At 50.9% G+C, this 21,534-nt stretch overlaps 1 protein-coding gene across 1 annotated transcript; it reads right to left on the minus strand.

The window, feature by feature from the left end:
- Window positions 1-15,588: 15,588 nt before the first annotated feature.
- NKX2-3 (NK2 homeobox 3) lies at window positions 15,589-19,178 on the minus strand. Its single transcript, XM_021672908.2, has 2 exons — window positions 18,626-19,178; window positions 15,589-17,132 (listed from the first exon to the last, which is right to left on the minus strand). Exons 1-2 carry the CDS (start codon window positions 18,981-18,983, stop codon window positions 16,399-16,401), a joined length of 1,092 nt encoding a protein of 363 aa, XP_021528583.2. The 5' UTR covers window positions 18,984-19,178; the 3' UTR covers window positions 15,589-16,398.
- Between the last annotated feature and the right edge of the window lie 2,356 nt (window positions 19,179-21,534).

Below are 21,534 nucleotides of genomic sequence, written 5' to 3' on the forward strand. Positions count from 1 at the left end.
CACTTGGCCTCATCCAACACAAGTTTTTTTTTTTTTTTTTGAGACGGAGTTTCGCTCTTGTTACCCAGGCTGGAGTGCAATGGCGCGATCTCGGCTCACCGCAACTTCCGCCTCCTGGGTTCACGCAATTCTCCTGCCTCAGCCTCCTGAGTAGCTGGGATTACAGGCACGCGCCACCGTGCCCAGCTAATTTTTTTGTATTTTTAGTAGAGACGGGGTTTCACCATGTTGACCAGGACGGTCTCGATCTCTTGACCTCGTGATCCGCCCGTCTCGGCCTCCCAAAGTGCTGGGATTACACCAACACAAGTTTTAAAGCCAAAGGAAATTGTTGTTAGAGTCAAAACAAAACATATGCATTTCTACCTGTTTCTCCTCAACATAGACAGATGATGTCTATGTGGGAAGCTTGGTAGCGATGCAGCAAGTGAGGACAATTGCCCCCTACTTCCCCCTTCAAACCCCTCTCCTCTAACTTTCCACCTTCCCTTTTACAGAACTAGTTTTACTTTCCTTCACTCTACCTGGCAAACGCCTATTTATGCCTCAAGGCTTGGCTCAAGTGTCATCTCCCTGACATCTGTCCTGACCCCTCCTATTGGACCAATAATACCCTGTGCAACCCCCAGGTTATCACTTCTTGTTGCAGAGGGAGGGAGATGTTCTTTATGAGTCTGTTCTCTCTCCTACCCCACCATGACACTTAACTCACGGGAGGGTGGGGAGCCTGGCTTATTCCTAGTGCTCAGCACAGTGCTTGACTGTAGTCAATACTGCATAAATATTTTTCAACGGAACAGAAAGTGATGGGTGCCACTGAAAAAGAAAAAAAAAGGAAGGAAGAAAAAGCAAAATACTCTGGGAATTTAGGACTTCACGAACTCAAAGTTAGTCGGCAAGACTGCTTGCTAATTGCAAATCACAGCCTCCCCAGGAAGAGGAATAACGTGGCTTATTGCAGGAGAAGGTACTTAGAGGAGGCCGAAAGCTGCTAGCAACAGGAGCAGCTGTTTGCGGTGAGCTGTTGTCTAACACGTCAGTGAGTGAGGCCCTGGGTATATGCCAAGTGCTGAAAAGAAAACAGATCATCATCTGTGTGGATGGCCCATATCCCTGACCCTCCATTAGCGTGACCTATTGTGTGCAAATGTAATTTGACATGTAATCTATAGACTTTTGGATTAAATTTGATTTTGTCCACCTGGTAAATCAGTGTTGGTTCAATGATCTAGCTTCTCCCTGGAGGCAGTAAATTTCATTTAAGAGGTGACCGGGTCTTATTAAGCTGAGTGAATTCTTGCAGCTCCTAGAGAAGAGGATATTACATATCCCACATCACATATTTGTTGTGTTCGACAAATAGGTTCTGCTGGAGGTTTTGCCATGAGCTGTCTATGTGACTGAAATCATGTAACTATTCTAGACCTCCAGGGGATGGGTAAGGTAGGGGAGAGCCTGGAAACAAAGCAAGGAGCTAGATTTGAAAATTTCCTTCCACATTCTGAGATCCGAAATCTTCCTTGCTGCTGGTGTCCTGAGCAGGATTGATGCTCATCAGACGAGGCCCTCCCTGCGGGCTTCCCTCCTTCCTACAGGCATGCACCACAGTTTATTGTACAAATCGTGGTGGGGGAGATTTTCCCTACAAAGATCACTGATGCACAGAAAAGAGCACTTACACTTTATATACAAATAAAAAAGCCACTTATCATAGCTACTATTTTTGTGGGAGAAGTATGACTGGTTCAAGTTGTCTAATTTTAAAATATAAATTACAGAATGTATAAAACATTGAATATTCTTTTTTTCCCCCAAAACGAAGTCTTGCTCTGTCGCCCAGAGCTGGAGTGCAATGGTGCCATCTCAGCTCACTGCAACCTCCGCCTCCCAGGTTCAAGCAATTCTTGTACCTCAGCCTCCCGAGTAGCTGGGATTATAGGCGCACACCACCACGCCTGGTTAATTTTTGTATTTTTAGTAGAGATGGGGTTTCACCATACTGGCCAGGCTGGTCTTGAACTCCTGACCTCATGATCCGCCCATCTTGGCCTCCCAAAGTGTTGGGATTACAGGCATGAGCCACTGCGCCAGTCTATTTTTAAATTATTTTATTATGTGCAGCTCAATGGTGTCACTCTCCTCCAACTCACTAACTGACTTTATAATGTGGAATTAAAGTAGTGGCACCAAGGTCACTGAGTAGTGAGCCGAGATCACGCCACTGCACTCCAGCCTGGGCTGGAGCAACAGAGCGAGACTCCAACTCCAACTCCAAAAAAAAAAAAAAAAAAAAAAAAGGGAAGGGAAAAGGAGAGAGATAGGGGAATGACAGACAATCAGAGGTGTTCAGAGGAATATGGATACACAGAAAGAAAAAGGAGAGAAGAGAAGAGAGGAAGGAGGAAGGGGAAGAGGAAAATAGAGGAGTAGAGAGAAGTGGAAGGAGAAAGAGATTAATATCAGGGAGACAGAAAACAACAGAGTCTATAGTGTCCTGACAAGGTCAGGCATGGTGGCTCACACCTGTAGACTTTGGGAGGCTGAAGCAGGAGGATTGCCTGAGTGCGGGACAACATGAGCGACATGGTGAAACCTAGTCTCCACAGAAGATAAAAAAATTAATTGGACATGGTGGTGCATGCCTGTAGTCCCAGCTACTCAGGAGGCTGAGGGTGGGAGGATGGCTTGAGCCCAGGAGGTGTAGGTTGCAGTGAGCCAAAATTGTGCCATTACACCCCAGTCCAGACAACAGAGTGAGAACCTGTCTCAAAACAAACAAAAATAAAACGCCCTGACAGAACCTGCTACCCACAGGACCGTCGGTTTCCATCAGAGGGTCATTTATTCTCATTTGCCTTCGAAGTACAAGTCTTAAATTCATCATTGCCCACAATCACTGTAGGATTATGGTCAGTTATGGGAGGAATTCTCTAGGCTCTAGGGCCAGTGACAAGAACACTGCCCCATGCCTGAGGAAATCAAGCAACCTGCAGTCAGAGGGCTGGAATTTCCTCCCCCAGAGGCCATACCACCTATTTATGGCTGACTTTTTCCTAATGTAATGACTTAGTGTCCTCTAAATGTGATCAGCATATCCATTTGGTTATTCAGGGAATAGGGAGAGGGATAAACAGATGCCAGTGGCATCAAAACCATGACGTTTGGTTGTGTGAGTTGTTCACTGAACGAGAACACCTGCCCTAAGAGAAACCCATTTCCATCCACCAAGCTGAGCACCTGGCAAAAGCCATGTCCACTCAGAAGAAATGACGTCTTTTTCTAATCCGCCCAAAGGCACTGGTGGTCCTAAGTAACTCAGCATTCAATCAGAGCAGTGAGCTTATTTATCTGGAGGAACACTGAGATGGTGGACAGCTCTGGAGACTTGATCTGCACACAGGCTCCAGTACCCTGAGATGACAATGGAAGAGGAGGGGGAGCTACCTTAAACCCCACCCCATTTTACACTGGCTCTCTGGCTCCATCTGCATCATGTCCCTATAGGGTAGATGAGGCAAGAAGATTTTCATTCCCTTTTCAGATGAGGATGCCACTGCTCTGAGAGATTAAGAGACTGGCTCAAGGTCACATAAAGTAAGTACATTTTGGAACTCATGACAATACCAGGCATAGGTGTGCATCAGTAAACAAAGGGCTATGGAAGCTAAGAACAGACATCCATTCTCTGGGCTCTGAGTCAGATGCTTTCACTGACTCCCTGAAAAGGAATTTGGGGCTATCACCAAGTCCCTTTCTTATTCAATTTTGGTCATTGTCAGGAATGGGTGGGTCTTACTTAAATGACCAGCAGGAGTGGGGGAACCCAGAGAACCCAAGACTTCCCCCAAGGAATAGCCCAGGAGGGAAGCCTGGGAGACTTGAACCTTTCTGTAGCCTTAGTCTACGTGGCCTCCAGTCCCTGGCAACACCAGAAGGTACTAACAGGTCCCTCAGAGACAGTGCCAGTGGGAGTTGTGCATCCCATAGTGATCACTAGAGGGCAGAGGTAGGGCACTTGACTGCCTCTCAGCACTCAGGAGATGCTAAGCTAATGGGATCATTGATAGAGCCAAGGTATGGGTGCAGTTCTTAGCAGAGAGACATCACCAAGAGCAGCTATTGAGGAGAAAATAAACATCCACTTGAAGCCTCCAACAATTGGTCAATGTGTCTCAAAGAGTTTTCTGGAGAAGGCAAACAGATCAGCTTTATCTCCTGCTCTGATACTAGCTGTGTAACCTTGCGCAAATTGCTTAACCTCTCTGAGCCCCTCAGTTTTCTCATCTGTAAAATGAAGTGACTATGATTTGGGTGTTCCATGTCCTCAAGGAGCCAATCATCTAGTGAGCAAAGTAGGTGCCTCTCTTTAACACATTCAGTCTGAGAAGCTGAGATGGTGTTGTTAAGGATTAAATAGGAGGAAGAAGAAGAACCCTGAGCCTGTTTTGTTTATCGAGTCCCTCAAGTTACTTTTGTTTGCTGAACTTGTACACAATTCCAACCAGACAATAAGTTCTGCCAATGTTTATAACATTAGCAATATTAAGAATAATATGCTTCATTTATATTGCATTTTATACTTTTCTAATCTTTTTTTCCTAAATTATTTCATTTATATCCATCTCTGTGAGTAATACAAAGGAAGCATAAAAACATGATCCTTGCCTTCAAGGACTTTATTTTCTAATTGAGAATGGAAATAATGAGACCATAAACAAGACTACTTTTTTTTTTTTTTTAAAGAGATAGAGTCTCACTCTGCTGCCCAGGCTGGAGTGCAGTGGCACAATCATGGCTCACTGCAGCCTTGACCTCCCGGGCTCAGGTGATGCTCCTGGGCTCAGGTTATCAGGTGATGTTCCCAACTCAGCTTCCTGAGTAGCTGGGACTACAGGTGCATGCCACCACTCCTGGCTAATTTTTTTTTTTTTTGAGATGGGGTTTTGCCATGCTGCGCAGGCTGGACTTGAACTCCTGTACTCAAGCCATCCACCTGTCTCAGCCTCCCAAAGTGCTGGGATTATAGGCATGAGCCACTGCACTCGGTCACTATTTCATCTACATTCAGAAAATGTGCAATCACTGTGGGCTGTGCTGGCTGGAAAAGACTTCATAATTAAGAGACATTTGACTTGAAGTTAGGAGGAGTTTTGGAAGAACTGAGAGGTTTCTCCAGGAATGAGCATGGTCAATAAAGGGGTCGGGGGAGCAGGATGGTAAAGAGATGGTATAGATCACTAAAAAATTTTTTTGGTTGACTAGGCAAAGTAATGGGAGTTCATTAGTGGTCTGTAGTGTATATCTGATCCTACACACAGTGAGGAGCCCTAGTGTGGTTGAAAAAATGTAGGTACCTTTGAGTAAGCAGCATGTCTGTATGAGGGTTTATCAATAATACACTCACACCAAGGGGCAAGTTAGGAGGTCATTTCAGTAAAGTGCTTAGCCTTTAAAATCTGATAGACCGTGATTTGAACCCTGGATTTTCTCACTGTAGAGCTGGGTGTCATTGAACAAGGTTCAACATTCTCAAAGTTTGATTTCTTAATCCATAACATGAGGATAATAACATGTACTTTTCAGAATGGTTCTAGTATGAAATGGGTCAGCATGAAAGCCCACTACCTGAAAGGCATTAGGTGCTCAGTCAATGTTAGGCCTCCCATTCCTTCTGCTTTCAGTGAAGAGAGACTCTTGGGGAAATCATTTGTTGACTGATTGGTTCCAAACAAAGAGAAGAAAACAAGGGCAGGTGATGCCACTGGAGGAAGTTGAGATGTGAGTACTTTTGGGGAGTGGTGATGAACTTGAGATGACAGTGGGATGTACAAGTAGAATTATCCCCTAGGCATTTGGAAATATGACATTAGAGGGAATCCAAGGCTAAAGCTGTAGATTCAGGGGCCCTTAGTATAAAAGTGATAGTTGACACTGTACAATGACTAGCTTTAGGATCAAAAGAGTGTTGAAAAGCCACTAAGCCTTGGAAGGTTCCCTTAAGTGGGGCTGGAGAAGGAAGACTGAGGAGCTATGCTTTGTGCAAGGAAATAATCAGGCATGGTGTCAAAACTATGAGAAGACTTTCCAGGAAAAAAGTCTTTATGCCAAATGTTAAAGAGAAGTAATAAAGGACAACCCTGAAGAGAAGCCATTGGACCCATGCTGACCTCAAAGAGTGAGTCTCAGATAATTACAGGGAGTGGCAGGATAATGACCCCTCAGGAATGCTGGAGAGTGGGCACAGGTATCTGGGAAGAGTTGAGCCAGGGGACCACAAAGGCAACTTCCAGTCGGGCATCAGTGTCCATAACCTAGAAGGCAAACATCAGTTAGGCTGGGGGAAAGGGAAGGAGCTGGTGAAAAAAACAGGCAGAAACTACAGAAAAGAGGAGGAAAGATATTTAAGAAAGAGGCACCGGTATTAAGAGAGGTAATATGAGAGATGGCTACATGTTTGAGAGGGAAAGGAAGAAAGGTGGATAATATTAGATTGCAGGGTGGTAGGACCTCAGAACTCAAAATTTAGAAGTATTATTTCTTTCTCTTTTCTTTTCTTTCCTCCTCCTCATCTTCCTCCTCCTCCTCCTCCCCTTCCTCCTTTTTCTCAAGACAGGATCTCACTCTGTCATCCAGGCTGGAATGCAGTGGCACCATCTCAGCTCACTGCAGCCTCAGCTTCCCCAGGCTCAGGTGATCCTCCCACCTCAGTCTGCCTAGTAGCTGGGACTACTGGTATGCACCATCATGCCTGGCTAATTTCTGTATTTTTTGTAGAGATGGTGTTTGGCCATGTTGCCCAGGCTGGTCTCAAACTCCTGGGCTCAAGCAATCCTCCTATCTCGGCCTCCCACAGTGCTGGGATTACAGGCATGAGCAACCATGCCTGGCCTCAGAAGCATTATTTCTAGAAATAAGAAAGAAACTATTATCTAGACTTTAAGGGGAAGTGTTACTTGTACGGAGAAGAATGGTACTTATTCCTCTGAAGACTAAGGAATAAAAACGGAATTTGAAGAGAGCCTCCCAGTTGTCCTCAGCCTTCTCAGAAGAGTGGGGGAGGATGCATAGATATGTTAAAAGGCTTAGGAAGGGGGTCCCTGCTGTGGGGAGCACAGCAGAACAGCCCAGGCACAGAAGAAACAAGTGAGCTAGAGAACATCTACTGAAGAATGACCAGGAGGCTGAGGACAGTCAAAGAAACTGAGGCTATTTACTGGGAGAAGAGAAGGTCTACACAGCATTCAATGGCTGGCTTTAAATATGTGAAGAGCTGACATGCAGAAGTAGACGTCTGTGTAAACAAGAGTTGCTCTTGATGGAAGTTGCAGGAAGGCAGATTCCATGTGAACATAAGACAGAAGTTTGTCACACTTACTGAGTAGAGGGGTGAGTAGTTCTCCCATGGGTAGTGTCCAGGAGATATGGGACAGTGCCTTGCCTAGGATGCTACAGGCAGAATTGGGCATCAGAAAAGAGTTGGACTTTGGTAATTCTTAGGTGAAATGTACAGCTGAATCTATAGGCATGTAACAAATTTAGTTTAAAGACTCTCAGGGCTGGAAGGGACTGGAAAGGTGATGTAATATAATAATCCTTTGACTCTTGAGCCCTCTCTGTGAGAGGCTCACCAAGTGATCAAGGACTGTAAAATATAGCCAAGCTGAGCCTGAATCCACCAGTAGCCATGGGGGCAATGGGTTTCTAGTTACTCATGATCTGGATTGAGAACAAATCTGTGTACCTCCCAGATAATTCATTCTCAAGATGGTCCCAGTGAGACTTTGAAGATAACCCTTCTCAATGAACCAGGAAATAGGTATGAAATATTGATGAATCTTGCATATAATTTTAAGTTGTTCATCACTTTTTTATTATTTGAAACCCTCAACTTAAAAAAGAAATTCTGGGTTATTACTCATATTTCAAATGAATCCTTCACTTTACAAAATAATTCAGTTTGGGATAAAGAACAAAGTCCAGTGATGAGTTTAAAACGTACTCAGTTTTTCTCCCTATCCACGGCAAAAAGCTCTTTGCATACAACTTTCCAAGAACTCATTGTGTCACACAAAGTGAATTTCACTGGTATTTTAACATAGCAAACACTTTGCTTAATTTCCAACATATAGGTGGTCAATGGTCAGCTGAGGTCCATCCAAAAGGAGGTGTAACATAGAGCATCTAATTTGATCCAGAATTTCAAGATCTGCACTAGTCGGTTTACCCAGAGGAGAGAGGTAGAAAACAGAAATGTTCTTAGTGGCACTGGGTGAAAAGTCCTATTGAGGTTACTGCCACTGTTTACTTGCTATGGCCTTTCGGGAGAGTGACTTAACCTCTCTGAGCCTCAGTTTCTTCATGTGTAAATAAGGAATCCTCACATGGCTATTCTGAGGATTAAAGAGAATGTCTACAAAGCAACACACACACACACACACACACACACAGCCTGACACATAGTAAGACATCTCCCTACTGCCTCCACAGGGTTGACTTTGCTTTACTTCTCAGCAAGCACACCCAAGGATTGTCTTTTGTTTTTGTTTTTGTTTTGAGACAAAGTCTCTCTGGGTTGCCCAGGCTGGAGTGCAGTGGTGCGATCTCAGCTCACTGCAGCCTTTGCCTCCAGGATTCAAGCAATTCTCCTGCCTCAGCCTCCCAAGTAGCTGGGACTACAGGCATGTGCCACCATGCCTGGCTAATTTTTTTTTCTTTTTTGTATTTTTAGTAGAGATGGGGTTTCACCATATTGGCCAGGCTGGTCTCAACTCCTGACCTCAAGTGATCCTTCCACCTCAGCCTCCCAAAGTGCTGAGATTACAGATGTAAGCCACTGTGCCTGGCATGTTTTTGTTTTTGAGACAATCTAACCCTGTTGCCCCAGCTGGAGTGCAGTGGTGAGATCATAGCTCATTGCAGCCTTGACCTACTGGGCTCAATCAATCCTCCCACCTCAGCCTCCCTAGTAGCTGGGACTACAGGTACACACCACTGCACCCAGCTAATTTTTTTTATTTTTATTTTTAGTAGAGACAATGTCTCACTATGTTGCCCAGGCTCCTCTTAAATAACTGATCTCAAGTGATCCTCCCACCTCAGCCTTACAAAGTGCTCAGATTATAGGTGTGAGCCATTGCGTCCAGCCCCAAGGATTGCTAATGCTGTTTTACACATGGCAAAGCCAAGCCACAAACTAAAACTGCAACCAGAACAAAACCTGGCTTCTCTACCCTGGTTGCAGCCTGCCAAGCAAGCTCACCACCTCCTCTGGTGAGGCATTCTAATAAGTAACAGTAGAAGAGGGGACACTGATTTTGAGAAGGCATAAAGTAACAAGAGTTATGGGAGATGGAGAACCTCCAAACACGCACTCCCTCCCTCGTGTCCTGCTGATGCCTTAGGTCTAGTTCCTAAGGGAGAAGGCTGATGGAGTGGGAGGTCTGACTGCAGGCGGGGTCATAAAAAGGATGAGCTTTAGACTCTCAGCCTCTCTCAGCCTCCAAGAAACCCCCAACCACCACCGCCACCACCATCTTCTTCTTCGCTATAGTTACATGGCAATTTCACAATCTTACATAAAAGTGAACAAAAGTGGCTGGGTGCACCTGTAATCTCAGTACTTTGGGAGGCTGAGGTGGGCAGGGATCACCTGAGTTCGGGAGTTTGAGACCAGCCTGACCAACGTGGAGAAACCCCGTCTCTACTAAAAATACAAAATTAGCCAGGCATGGTGGTGTGTACCTGTAATCCCAGCTACTCAGGAGGCCGAGGCAAGAGAAGTGCTTGAACCTGGGAGGTGGAGGTTGTGGTGAGCCAAGATTGCACCATTGCACTCCAGCCTGAGCAACAAGAGCAAAACTCAGTCTCAAAAAAAAAAAAGGAACGAAAGTCTCTTTTAACTACATGCTCACCAGAAAGAGAAATGAAATAAAAAAAATACTAAGTATTGGGGACCATGTGGTGCTGATACTGGTAGGAGTGTAAATTGGTTTAACCAACGTAGAAAACTGCTTGGTAGAACCTGTTAAGGCTAATATTTATATCTATGACATAGCAATTGCACTCCTAGGCATATACTGAATAGAAGTATGTATTATGGTCACCAAAAGACAAGCTAGAACTGTGCTGTCCAATACAGCAGCCCTAGCTATGTTAGCTATTTACATTTAGATTAATTACGATTTTAGAAAATTAAAAATTCAGTTCTTCAGTCACACCTGTCATATTTTAAGTGCTCAAAAGTCACATGTCACTAGTGGGTACCATGTTGGATGGCACAGATATAGAACATTTTTATCATAGCAGAAAGTTCTACTGGACTAGAATATTGTAGTGGTGGTATTCACAACAGCCTAAAACTATAAACAATCCAAATACCTATAAACAGCAGAATAGATACACTATTGTGGTGTATTCATTCACACCATGAAACACTCTAAAGTAGCTGAAATGAACGACCTACAAACACACGCAGCCGTATGGATAAATCTCACCAACGAATGACGCAGGCGCACAAGAGTGCGATCTATATGATTGCATTTAGATAGTGTTCCCAAACAGGCAAAACTAACCTGTGCTGTTAGAAGCCAGGACAGTGGTTACCCTTGTTGGCTCCAGGCAGTAATGACAAGAAGGGAGCTTGGGGGAACTTTCCTGGGACTGATAATGTTCTGCTGTTTCTTCATCTGGGTATTGGTAGCATGGAAGAGTTCCGTTTATAAGACAGAGCGAGCCGTACGCTTGGGGTTTTCAGAATGTATCTCTCACTCCAGTAAGAAGTTTACTAATCGCCCTCTTCTAAAAGGGCGATTATTAGAAAACCTTAGCTGTTATTAATCTGTCACTTACAATCTAGGTGGGGTGGGGGTGTATTTTAAAGCAAAGCAGACGTGGTTTAGAGATCAGTGCTCCTCCCCCAGACGCCTACCCAGGACTCCTTGCAGAGGCCTCCCCTGGCCCCCTAAGCCCCACCCAGGCCGTCCTACCTCCGCGAGCAGGTTGCTAACGTCAGGACTGCTGGCTCTTGCAGTTTGGGCTCTCACCCGCAGAGTCGGCTAGGCTCTCCCGGGGCTCGCCGGGCACTGCTGGCCCAACTGGCTCTGACCGCGCCGGGCCCGCCTGGGAAGCAGCTGCCGGCCCCTAGCGCCCGCCCCGCCCCGCGGCACCTGCGCTGCCCCCGGCGTTTCGAAGGTTCCTTCCCTCTCGCGCGTGGCCAGACTGCGGCTGAGCACTGAACTCTTCTCCAGTCTCGGACAAATCAGTCCTTCCAGGGCTCGGGCCCCTGGAGTTGGGAGAAGGCGCCCAGGAAGTCCCCACTGGCGTCCTGAACCAGAAAGCGAGGGACTCGACGGCTGCGACTGGGGCCTCGGACCTCCCGGTCTCCTGCACGCGCGAGTCTCCAGGGAAGCGCCCGCCCACCCGGCCCCACCCTGGCAGAGGCGCGGCCCCGAGTCACTCCAGCGGCGCCTGCGGACTGGGGAGAAGCCCTGTGGAGAAGTGTCGGGTTTCCCCTCTTTACCCTCTCCTCCCTGCAGTGGTGGGCTAGAGAGGACGCGTGCCTCCTTCAGGAAAGGTCCTTTCACCTTCCCCTTCTGTCAAATGTCCCAGTTGCGCCTAAGTCGAAGCCCTGCAGACCCCCCAGGCGCCACTTGTCCGGGGTTTGCCCGCAAAGGCTCTGCTGGATCTCTGTGGAGAGGCGCCCCGCGGAGCTGGGGTATTCGGTCCTAGTGCCGACCTGCTTCCCACTCCCCCACCCCTGTCTCCAGCCCCTCACGCCGGGGACCTGGGAGTGCCTCAAGGGCAGAATGAAGTCCTAGACAACTTCCTAGAACGTCGAGGCAGAGCCTGATCATCTCATTTTGACTTTCAAAGCCAAAATGATTGATACACGAATGTTTACTATATAAACATTCACTGAGTTGTATACTTAACTGCTTGCATGTTTTTCTGTAGGCAAAAAACAAACCAAAACACACACACACACACACACACACACACACACACACACAGAGAGAGAGAGAGAGAAGGTGCTACAAGCATACCCATTTTATAGAGGAAGAAACGGATTCAGGGTACTTCTAACTTACTCAGGGTCTCCAGTGCTGGTTGTGGTGGTGCTGAGATAGAATGGATGCAGTCTGACTTTAGAGTTCACCTCTTGACTCCTCAAGGTCAGGCTTGGGGAAAAAGTTCTAGCCACCTAAAACCTATCCTACTTCTTCCACCCACCCACCCTGAGCTTAGTGGGTGGGGAGGGGTTACACACTCATCCAAGGGAACCTAGGAGGGTTGAGCCTGAAGTGACCTCTGAAATCATATGGTTCACCCTTCTCTCTGCCATAGATCTCAAAAACCAGAGCCCAGAAGAACAACTTACCTGGCCTGTTCCAAGTCTCATGGGTCATTAGAAGACCTGTGTGGATTTTGATTCCTTCTGGCTCAAAGGACAATTTAATGAAGGAGCAGTCTGTCCTGTAAGGGGGAACTTTTCCCCTGGAGAGGAAGCCCAAGGAAGAGGTAGCACATTGGTCAAGGGTTTTCAACCTCCAATGGCCTCGGCTCTGGAACTCCAGCAGTGAGCAGTAGGGAAATCCTTCAGTGAAGTGATGGGAGCTATCTATACCTGGAGACTGCAGGCTCTGGAGCAAGGTAGGAAGTGGACTGGTCTAGGCTGGCTTTAAGTATCTAAAGACAAGCAAACTTGTGGAAGTCAATCCACAGAACCAGTTCTGTTTCCTCTATGAGGATCACAAGCCACTTTTCCAGGACAAGAGGGAATGCAGAGTGAAGGAAGACCAACGTAGGGCAAGAGGAAGCCCAGCAAGGAAAATGGAGGTGTGGTGTGGGGGGCACTGAGAGGCCAAGGCCCAGGAGGATAGGGGACTGGATTGGAGACAAAGTAGTTGCTTACTCAGGAAACCCCCAATGGAGAAAGGGCAGCTACTCCTAGAGCTAAGGTGCTGAAATCCCACCTGGGGAGTGAGCTCTCACAGGGTGCTGGCCCAGGTCTTGCTCACCTTTCATTCTCTGCACCTAGTGAATGTAGGGGAAGTCAAATTGGGTCCCAGATGTGGGTCCTGGGTTTCTTACACATCCTAGTTTTCCCCAGTCCCCAAACTTTGTGTCCTGGGGTCAAGGTCTTCACCAAGTTCTTAGCCCCTATCCTAGGTATTGAGCTGTAGGGTGAGGTGCAATATTGTGAGGAGGGATGCATCCTGAGGTAGCATCATTGGGTACAGAAGAGGGGGACCTTCTGCTGGGTTGGGGATGAGTTGCCAGGTGTCCTGCTACTAGGCCCAGGGAAGCCAATATTCCAGTTCCACATTTCCCTCAAAGCCAGCAGCCCAGGCCACAGCTCAACAGCACCAGGGCAATTCATGCAGCCCTGGAGCACCAGGGAAGAGGTGTTGAAGGAGCCTCAAGGGCATCCCGCAGCCTCCTACAGTGGTACCTGTCCCAAAGGGAAAAGATGCCAACCTGGCCCTCCACAACCTCCTGGGGAGGGAGAGAGACAAATAAATCTTTGCATGACACCATGTTATGATATTGGAAAGTACCTAAGACTCTGGTGGCACAAATGTGAGAGTGATTACCTCTACTTGGGTGGTTCAGGAAAGAAGCTTGGCCTTGAAGGAGAGGCAAGAGTTCACCAGAAAAATGGGGGTGGAAGGGAATTCCAGCTGGACGGGAGGGCCTGTGCAGAGGCAGGGAGGCTGAGATAGCAAAGCACTGTTGGAATGACTTCCTTCTTGTCATTCAGGTATTGACTTAAATGTAATCTCAACAGGCTTTCCCCATCGCCTACTTCAAAGGACCCCCACTCCCAGCGTTTGGTTCTATTTCCTTTTTAGATTTCATCTACTGTTTTTGCATTGTTTGTTGTCTCCTCCTCCTTTCACCCACACCTGCACACCTGAAAATAAAATCCACCAGTCTAGGGACACTTTCTTTTTCATAGTTCCCGTCAACAGTGCAAGTGAATACATAGTAGGTTCTCAGTATACTTGATTGAATGGATGGATGGATGGATGAATGAATGAATGAATGAATGAAAGTCTGCAGCTGCAGGCTGTGAGAAGCAAGTGAGGAACCAAGAATTCCCTCTCCAGCCCTTTGCCTAAGCAATCCATGGGAAGGTAACGGCTCCAGAAGAGAGAGCGCGGTAGGGAGGAGGATTGGGGCATCACCGTGGTGGGAGGCTGTGTCTCAGCTCGGGGGCGGCGTGAAAGAGGAGGGACCCGGCCTCGAGGGGCTGCGGGACGGCAGTCGGGCGCACTGGCTCACGCTGGGCTCCGGGTCTTTCTGCCGCCTGAGAGGCGAGGGGAGGGGAGAGAAGGTCTTCGGCCACCAGCGCCGCTTCTCCAGCCTCCCGCTAGGCCCTTTCGGAAGTGTCCAAGTCGCATCCTGGGCGGTCAGAGGGCTTCGGAGGGCTCCCTTGCCTGCCTGCCTGCCTCCCTCCCTTCCTTCCCTCCTTCTCTTTCTTTCTCCTCCTTGCGTCTCTCCAGCTCCCCAGCCGGGCGGCCCCGCCGCAACCTAGCAGCCCCACCCCCTCCTGTAAGGGTGAAATTGCTAAACTTGTAGCAATAATGACCCAGCATTCAGGCTGCCGACTCCCGCTGAACGTCTCAGCGCCCCGGCCGACCAGGCCTAATCAGTGCTCCCCTCCCTGCTGCCCGCCCAGCCCCCGTTCCCCTGTCCGCCCCCTCCCCCAGCCCACAAAAAGTGGGGAACAAAACCCCGGCGCATTTCTCCGTCCCTCTGTTGAGCAGACTGCTGCACAAAGCCCCCGCTCTAAGAAGCAATGGGGAGCTCGGGGGGGACGTCAATCCGACGCGCTGGGGTTTTTGTTCGTGCAGGGGACCTCGCCTTCCTACCACACCTTTTGTTCGGGACTCCAATAAAAAGCCATTCTTTCCGCACCTTCCCGGCCCGGAGCCGCCTTTCAGCGAGGCCCGGCCCCACAATGGCGCGGCGCTCTGAGGCCTCCCCATTCACCCGCCTTGGCACGCTCACAATCGGCCGTGTGGCAGCACAGGCCTCGCACAGGCATTCTCCCCAAGTGACAAGGAGCCACATAAAGCCGCGGCAACCGGGGAGGAAGGGAGGGCGGCCGAGGGGGAGAGCTCGGCTGCGGCGGGGCGCAGCGCAGCGTCCCCGGGCGCGCTGGGAGCCCCGGCTGCAGTCAGGGAAGGAGCAGTCTTCATGCCGCCAATAGCTGGGCCTGGGGGCGAGGCTTCCTTTTTCCCCACGACCCTCGAGGTAGGGCAGAGTCCAAGACTTGACTGAACGCAGGTCTATACAGCTAGTCCAAGCATCTGGGTAAAATTTGGGGGGACCGCAAAGTCCGAGACTTCAAAATGGCCCTGAGCCTTCGAACTGTCCAGCCGGCAAGAGTAAACAGAAATTAATGAACAAAGCCACGAAGAGACCAGACTTGCAGCCTGGGGCCTGGCTCATGGGAGACCAGGCCTGCGATCTTCCAAGGAAGGTGGCTTTCCCCCTCGCACCTTTTTCTCCCCTTCCCGCCCTATCTAAAGGATTCTTCTCCACTCTTTGGGGCTAAGCAAATTCTGTAGCCGGCCAACGGTATGAAAATATTGCACCTTGTTTATTGACTCCTGTAGTGTGTGGCAGCGGGTGTGTACACGGCGTGTGGTTATAGTTATATAGATAGATAATATGTGCTGAATATAGAATACGAAACAGAAAGGAAACCCGGTAACACCTCCGGTGGGCCACCGGGTCCCATTATTTGTTCAGCCTCCCCGCCCCAGCCCCAACTTTTGATCTTATTTGACTGGTTATCCTCGAAGAGTCCTGAGTCCCTCGACAATCCGACAATCCGTAGATCTGGACCGAGGTATCTGCTGCGGAGGGGAGGCAGCTGGAAAATGAAATCGACTGTGCTATGGCGCTCCAGGCCCGCAAAGGTGGCAGAGGATAGGTAGGGCCTGGGATTTCTCAAGCCACGACCCCTATTTTTCTCTCCTTCATGCTTTTAATTTGTTCTGTCCTTGGGCTCCCCGACAACGCTTCGCCAAGTCCGCAGAAAGGCCGAGGGAGAGAAGCCCTTCTCGCTTTGGAAGAACCAAACGCGGCCAGGGTTCTAGCCTCCTGCACTCCCCTCGGTGCCAAGATCGCCGGGGCCATCGTCCTCCGCGGCGCCCAGCCCGCGTTTCTGCCTCAGAGACAGTCCTGGCGAATAGACCCGGGCATCCTCCTTGCCCCTGAGCCCCCTTCCCTAGGCCTCGAGTGAGCTGCAATCCGAAGCCCTGAGGAGCGAGAAGTATATATATATTTTTAACGAGGGGACCTGACCCTTAGGTCCGGCCCTTCTCGCGCTTCAGTCCCGCGGCGCCAGGCTGCGCTGGGGTGCCTGCCGCGTGACCCGCCCAGTCCCTACCAGGCCCGGATGCCCTGCAAGGTGCCCTGAGCGCACGCGGCCCCGGTTGCAGCACCCTGGTGCAAAGGCTGTGCGCCACCGCCGCCGCCGAAGCCTCCTAGATTGCTCACGTTCACAAAGGGGCCGCCTCCTGCTGCGCTGCAGGCGGGCTGCATGGCAGTGGTCGCCGCGGAGGTCCCGCTGCCACCGCCGCCGCCCGCCGGGTACGCACAGCCATAGCTGCCGCTGTAGGCCGCGGCGGCCGCGGCGGCGGCAGCTGCGGCGGCGGCGGCCGCGGCCGAGTTCCCGTAGCCGTAGGCGGGGAAGCTGTTGTAGGAGTAGGCGCTTGCGCCCACGCTGTAGGGCGCGCCATAGGCCTGCGCGCTGGGCGTGACGCACGGCTTGCCGTCCCGCACCAGCACCGGGACCGCCACGCGGCGGGGCGGCGGCGGGGCCGCGTGTGCGCCCAGCTCCAGAGACTTGTCCTGCCGCTGTCTCTTGCACTTGTACCTGCGATTCTGGAACCAGATTTTCACCTGCGTGGACGTGAGCTTCAGGCTGCTGGCGAGGTGCTCGCGCTCGGGCGCCGACAGATACCGCTGCTGCTTGAACCTGCGTTCCAGCTCGAAGACCTGGGCTTGCGAGAAGAGGACCCGAGGCTTCCGGCGGCTGCGTGGCTTCGGCCTTTCGCTCTCCTCCGCCGCCTTGCAGTCTCCGGCCGCCTCTAGAGGCTTCTTCAGCTGGCAGCTTTCTGCAGAAGAAGCAAACAACAGCGTACTTAACTGTTCCCGGCCGCACCGCGGCTCCTGTCCTGGAGCACCGCGGCCCCTTTTGGTGGCTGCGCAGAGCGTGCGGTAGTAAATGCCTGGACTTTTTGGAACGTTTGTGGCTCCTGGCGCTGTGGGACCCTGCGACAGCCCCAGTACCCAAAGAACGCCCTCCGCCGGCGGAGGCGCGTTTCGTGGGGAGGGGTAGTTAGTGCGTGTTTATTTGGATCTTGAGCATCTGCAAGAGAAGAGATTACTCTGTATTAAATGTGCGGCTCGACGTGCTAATGACTATTTTCAGGATAAAGGCTTGCAACTACATAATAACTACAGTATTTGCAAACTCGTTTGCCTTCTATTCCACAAAGATAGCCGAAGGTGTGAGTCGTGTTGGTATAAGTGGGGCGGTGTGCATAGATTGCGTGAAAATCTGTTCCTAGTGTAACGCTTGTGCATGGCCCAGGGACTTGTGTGTGTGTGTGTGTGTGCCTTATAAAAGACTACATGCAAGTGTGATGACAATGTCTGTGTGCCCTTTGAAAATGAAGTTTGATTGACTAGTTATAGACAGTTTCATGCCGATTTTAGGCCCTGGAAACTGTGAGAGCATAGGCCTTGGCCTCTGCCACATTAAATCGCCTCTTGGGGAAAGACTGTGATTCTGTCCTCTCAAATACACTTCCTTGGGGACTTTATTCGATTATCCTGTCTCCCTATCAATTCACTTTGGATGTGAGCAGCCAGGATCTCGGACTAAGTTCGGCGCGTTTTCTATTCCGCCCGCAGCCTGAGACACAAAGCAAAACGTTACGGATTTTCAAAAACGGCTGGCGCCTTAGGGGTGTGAGAGCTATGGCCCCTTGGAATAGGCAATGTTCCCACGCACTCTCTGACCGTCTTCTCTCTCTCTACCCGGTACCATGGATTTAGGGAAGCTGATCTCCAAGCCGAGAAGGGAGGAAACCACCCAGCTGGCCTCCACCAAAGTTCCTGCGCCCTGTGGATGGCACACAGGCTGCTTGGGCTGTCTTTTCAGAGACGAAGGGGTGGCTGCCGTGGGCTAAGAGAACTCATCTCACCCTGGAGGGAAAGTGAAAAACGTCCAGTCTCCTGCCTTTTTTGGGGGAAGAGTCTTTTGGGGTCGGGGGGGAAGAGCAAAAACACTGCCTGTTATGAGGACCCAGGCGCTGAACACTCCTAGCCTCTCAGCATCAGGGCAGCAGTAACCACCTCCCCTTTCCTTATTTCCCCCTTTGGTGGAGAGTAGTTGTCAGGGTCACCTCATCCTTGTCTCTCCGCCCCGGGTCCCTTGCAGGTACCTGCGCTTTGTGGAGCTGTCGGTGACCAGGGCGGAGGCTTGGCCCCAGCCAAAGGGTAAAGGGGTGGGCAGCCGCGTTGGCAAGGTTTGTGGGCTGTTTGCGGGCGCTCTGCCATTGCTCCAGGTGTGCGGGTGCGTTTCCTTTCCCCCTCTACTCACTTTGGCTCCGGTCCCTCACGACCTCGGGCTCCTCTTCATGTTCCTTGGGTCCGCTGCACGAGTCTCGCAGGACCGTGTGGACATAGCCCTGGGTACACAGCCCTGAATCCCCGTGGCCATCGGCTGCAGATAGTGAGTTCAAATAGGACAATTTCTCGCCCTCTTCTTCCTCCTCCTCCTCCCCTCCGTCAGAAAATTGCGTCCCGTCAGCTGCGGCCAGCATGCAGGGCGCTGAGTGGAAGTGGTGTTCCAAGTCCGCCTGCAAGTGCGCACCATGGAAGTGCTGCTGCTGCTGCTCCAGATTCAAAATGTCTTTGACTGAGAAAGGGGTGGAGGTGACCGGGCTTGGTAACATCATCAGGGCCACTTAATTGTCCAGTCCAAATAATAAATCCCGGCGGGGGCGGGGAGGCAGCGCGGCGGCTCCAGCTCTCCTCTTGGACTCCGCCGCTGCTGCTGAGTCGGGCTTTTGACAGACGCGGTCCCACTCCAGTCTAAATCGCCTCCATTGGCCGGGACCTGGGGGTCTGGGTTTTGTTACAGCCACTGCAGGGACTGGGGCCCGGGCTGCGAAGCCTCTGTCCGGGAGCCTTGCGTCACGTCGGGGGGCGGGGCCGGGGCCCCAGACTCCCTCCCCATTGGTTCCGGCTCATGGGGCTACGCCCCCTGCTCTCACCAAATGGGTTGTTGCGGCTCTACCAGAAATTCGCAAGGACTAGTATAGAGTCCTGAAGTCCGAGACGCTGCGGGCCGAGGCTGCACGGATCCGGTTCCTGAACCACTGATTCCCGCGTGGCTGCACCTTCCCGATTTAGGCCAGTTCTGAGAGGTTTGCTGTCCACGAACCAACGCCAGGGAAGGGTGCCCCAGGAGTGTGTTTTTTTCAGCTGCCGCGCGGGGCAGGAAAACTTCCTGGCGGGTAAATACCCAGCGCTGGATCCACGCGGAGACGGAGTGTTTTCTCTGTCTACGGGTGGGCGACACGTCCGTTTCCAACTTGTTGACTTTGCTCAAGCTTTCTGTCCGCTTGGAACATCTTTCTTACCCGTATCCTCCACGAGTGAAAAGCTGTTCTCCAAGGAAGAGCTCCTAGATCCTCTAGCCGGAAGTCCCCTCTCTTCAGCCTCTGAACCTGCAGCTCGTGTTAGCAAAGGACACGCGTGTCACTTATCACTTCCCACTTAATTCTATAGCTGTACGTGCCTGCCTGGTCACCCCAGTTAGACTGTAAGCTCCATGAGGGCAGGGTCCCGGGGTTGATTTTGCCCTTGTATCTCTGGCAGCACAGAGCAGTATGTAAAAGGAAGACAGAGTTGTGACTAAACTTTGGTATTCGACAGCTCTTGCTTGGCCTCGTCAGTGTGTGTATCTTGGGCATTTCTAAATCTCAGTTTCCTTGTCTATAGAATGAAAGCAATAATACCTTTTTCAGGGTTGTTGCTAGGGTTGAATGAGGCAAAACGGCCTCACGCATGTTAAGTGCTCAGTACGTGTCAACTACTGCTTTTCTGTATGGGAGGTGAATGAGTGTTTGTTGACTGCATTGGTGGTGCGTGGCTGGAGTGTGGAACACACTGGGTGGCTTCATACGGTTTTGAGAGCAGGAACTGTCCTCACAAGGGAGGGACCCCAGCCTTGTCGGCCTTCTTTTCCGCCTATTGAAATCAGGAGGCTGAGTCTAGGCCTTGACTCTCTGACAGGCTTTTAAAATTTCTCTACCTACACGCCTTCTGGCACCTTCATGAGGCCCTGGTTGTTTTCTGGGGAAATCTATGCCGTCCCCATAGATTCTGGAAACTCCGTGCTGGTAGGGACCATTTTCTTCCTGTGCAATAGGCATTTGATCGCTGCTATCAGGCCTAGCCCAGTGAGGAGCAGCGGGCGGTGCTTTGAGGGCCATAGAAAGACCTGTGTGCAGCGCTGGCCTTGAAAACGTAGGGACCGGTTCCAGCTCAACCGTGGCTCTCCTTATCCGGCCCCAGCCGCTCCAAGCATTTTTTGGCAGTCAGGATGGCGGAGCTGGAAGAAAGCCGTCTCAACTGGAAGGGGCGGATGAAAGGTGCAGGGAGGGTGGACATTGCCTCCGAGCGGCATAAGACACCGGCTGAGAGTGGGTACGAGGGTGAAGGGCTGCCACGCGGGGCCCGCAACGGCGACAGGAGTGGGTGACCATGGCTGAAGGGAGAAAGAACAGCCTGTCAGGAGGGGGGAGAGGCGGGGCTCTTCAGAAGGGAGCGGAAATGTTGTGGAGAGGCAGCCCCTAAGTCCGCCGGGCGAGCTGGGATGCCGCGAGGGCCACGTGCGCCCTGGAGTGCTTAGGGTGGCGGCGGCCCGCAGGCGGTGGGGAGAGACCCTCTGTGGGCAGTGTCTTGCGCCGGAACCGCCATTCCTCAGCCACAGGGGCGCCCGGTGTCTTTCTGCTTTAAATCCTGAAAGTATTGACGCCCCAGGCGGAGGCTGGTGTCTGCAAACCGGGCGGTGAGTCTGCAGAGGGAGGAATGTGCCTGGTTTTGCCGTGGATCCCGAGCGCTCCGCTCGGGCGCAAAGATTCCGAGGTGGGGGCAGAGGGGTGCAAGGCACTGCGGGGTGGGGTGGCGGACCTCGAGTGTGAGTGCATTACGGTGGCAGCTGAGCACACAGGCAGGAAGCTGAGCTCCAGCCCCACTTCCCCACTCTACCTCCGGGGCAAAACCGTCTCGGGGAAATGTTTCTGCTCTCTTCTAGTCCCGTTTTCTTCTCCTCTTGGGTGATTTCATGATTCTGGAAAATAAAAAGGACAAAGGCTATCGAAACAATCTCTCTCCCCCCAGTTTCCAACCGAAGCCTGCATTTCTCCTTGCTACATTCACTTGCTTCTCAGCCTTGCTTCTCTCCTAGGCCTTACCTAAATCTGGCCCCAACAATCCAGG

The sequence above is a fragment of the Aotus nancymaae genome, unplaced genomic scaffold (assembly GCF_030222135.1).
Source record: "Aotus nancymaae isolate 86718 unplaced genomic scaffold, 86718_ANA_hifiasm-v0.15.2.pri h1tg000010l, whole genome shotgun sequence".
Taxonomy (NCBI): Eukaryota; Metazoa; Chordata; class Mammalia; order Primates; family Aotidae; genus Aotus; species Aotus nancymaae.

Bases quoted from the DNA above. Each gene is read 5' to 3' on its own strand.
- NKX2-3 (XM_021672908.2), bottom strand. From the start codon at position 18,983: ATGATGTTACCAAGCCCGGTCACCTCCACCCCTTTCTCAGTCAAAGAC. The intron at 17,133-18,625 runs GTGAGTAGAGGG...CTTCTTCTGCAG, and splicing joins CGTGAGGGACCGGAGCCAAA to AAAGCTGCCAGCTGAAGAAG.